The sequence below is a fragment of the Quercus suber genome, unplaced genomic scaffold, assembly GCF_002906115.3.
Source record: "Quercus suber isolate HL8 unplaced genomic scaffold, Cork oak 2.0 scaffold_754, whole genome shotgun sequence".
NCBI lineage: Eukaryota > Viridiplantae > Streptophyta > Magnoliopsida > Fagales > Fagaceae > Quercus > Quercus suber.
This window is the reverse complement of record NW_027070190.1, coordinates 47,709-49,508: the sequence shown is the minus strand read 5'-3', so window position 1 is coordinate 49,508 and position 1,800 is coordinate 47,709. Positions and strand designations below refer to the sequence as shown.

The 1,800-nt window shown below is 47.6% G+C and overlaps 1 protein-coding gene across 1 annotated transcript; it reads left to right on the top strand.

Moving 5' to 3' along the window:
• The first annotated feature begins 804 nt into the window (after positions 1 to 804).
• LOC136064751 (uncharacterized) lies at positions 805 to 1,578 on the top strand. The gene has a single exon (XM_065766879.1). The coding sequence runs from the start codon at positions 805 to 807 to the stop codon at positions 1,576 to 1,578; it is 774 nt and encodes a 257-aa protein (XP_065622951.1).
• Positions 1,579 to 1,800: the final 222 nt, after the last annotated feature.

The window sequence follows — 1,800 nt, the reverse complement described above, 5'->3', positions numbered from 1 at the left end:
AGCCCATTACGTGGAGGGGTGGGAAATGATACTATGAGCAAGGCTCTGAATCAAATCTCTAGGTCACCCTTCACGCACAGGATCGAAAGAGCGAGACTTCCTTGGCGTTTTAACCAACCAACCTTTACCATTTATAATGGTAAAACGAACCCTGTAGAGCATGTGAGCCATTTTAATCAAAGGATGGCTGTCTATTCCAGAGATGAAGCTCTAATGTGTAAGGTCTTCCCCTCTAGTCTTGGACTGGTTGCAATGAGGTGGTTTGACAGCCTGAAAGTAGATTCCATCAATTCCTACCAAGAGCTCACTCAAGCTTTTGGTTCACGTTTTGTCACCTGCCGAAGAGCGGCCAGGCCCTTGTCTTCTCTGCTATCCTTAAGCATGCGTGAGGGTGAGACCTTGAAGGCGTACTCAGATAGGTATTGGGAAATGTTTAATGATATGGAGGGCAACTTTGATGCAATGGCCCTAGACACGTTCAAGCTGGGCCTCCCTACTGATCATGGTTTAAGGACATCCTTGTCCGGTAAACCTGTCACTAACATGCGTCAGCTTATGAACCGTATTGAAAAATATAAAAGGGTCAAAGAAGATCAGCAGCAAGGGAAGGTTAAGGACAAGGTAACCCCTTAGGAGAGGAAGGATTTCAAGTCGGACCGTTACAACAACAATAAGCCACGGAGAGATTTCGTTGGGCAGTCGGGGTCAACAAATGCTCAAGCCGTCAACACAGTGTTCAAGGAGCCAGTCCACCAAGTTTTGGAAAAGATAAAAAATGAACCATTCTTTAGGTGGCCGAGTAAGATGGTAGGGAATCCTGAGAGGCGCAATCACAATCTCTATTGTCAATACCACCAAGACCATGGGCATACCACTGAAGATTGCAGAAGTTTGTGGGACCACTTAGACCAATTGGTCCGCGAGGGTAGGTTGAGGCATCTCTTGCACCACTCTAGTGGCCGAGGAGGTCAAATGAATTCTGAGTCCGGGAGGAGTGATTCTGCGAAACCTCCATTAGGAACTATCAACGTCATTTCCGCTGCACCAGGAAGAACAGGGTCCTGGCCGTCCAAAGTTATGTCAGTAGCTCAGTTACCAACAGGGGACATTAGTCGAGATCCGAGGAGCGCTAGACCGGCTGTCCAGCCAGTTTTAGGCTTTTCGGACGAAGATAAGGTTGGAACCATTCAACCTCATGACGACGCTTTGGTAGTCACCCTCAGAATCGGAGGATATGATGTGAAAAGGGTAATGGTGGACCAGGGTAGCGCGGTGGAGATAATGTATTCCGACCTCTACAAGGGGTTGAACCTCAAGCTTGATGACTTAACACCATACTGTTCTCCCTTGGTTAGCTTCGAGGGAAGAATTGTCACCCCAAAAGGCCAGATACGGCTGCCTGTACAGACTGGCTCAGAAGTAGTGGAAGTAGACTTCATTGTCGTAGATGTTTACTCCCCTTATACGGCAATTGTAGCCAGACCTTGGTTGCATACGCTAGGGGCTGTTTCCTCCCCCCTACATCAAAAGGTTAAATATCCATGCGAAGGGCGGGTTTGTGAAATCCGTGGAGATTAATCTTCGGCCAGGCAATGCTTGGTGGCTGCCATCCAACACAGGCCCGAAACTGAGTCCTCAGTCAGGACTGAGGGAGACTTATAGCAGTTAAAAAGTTGGGTGTCACCCATCGAGGGTCTTGATGAAGGTGTTAGATGTGAGGATTTAGTAAAAGTTTTGATTGGGAACAGTCATGAAAGGTACTTTCAAGTCGGATCTCAGATGCCTCAACCAGAAAAAGAA

Bases quoted from the DNA above. Each gene is read 5' to 3' on its own strand.
- LOC136064751 (XM_065766879.1), top strand. From the start codon at position 805: ATGGTAGGGAATCCTGAGAGGCGCAATCACAATCTCTATTGTCAATAC.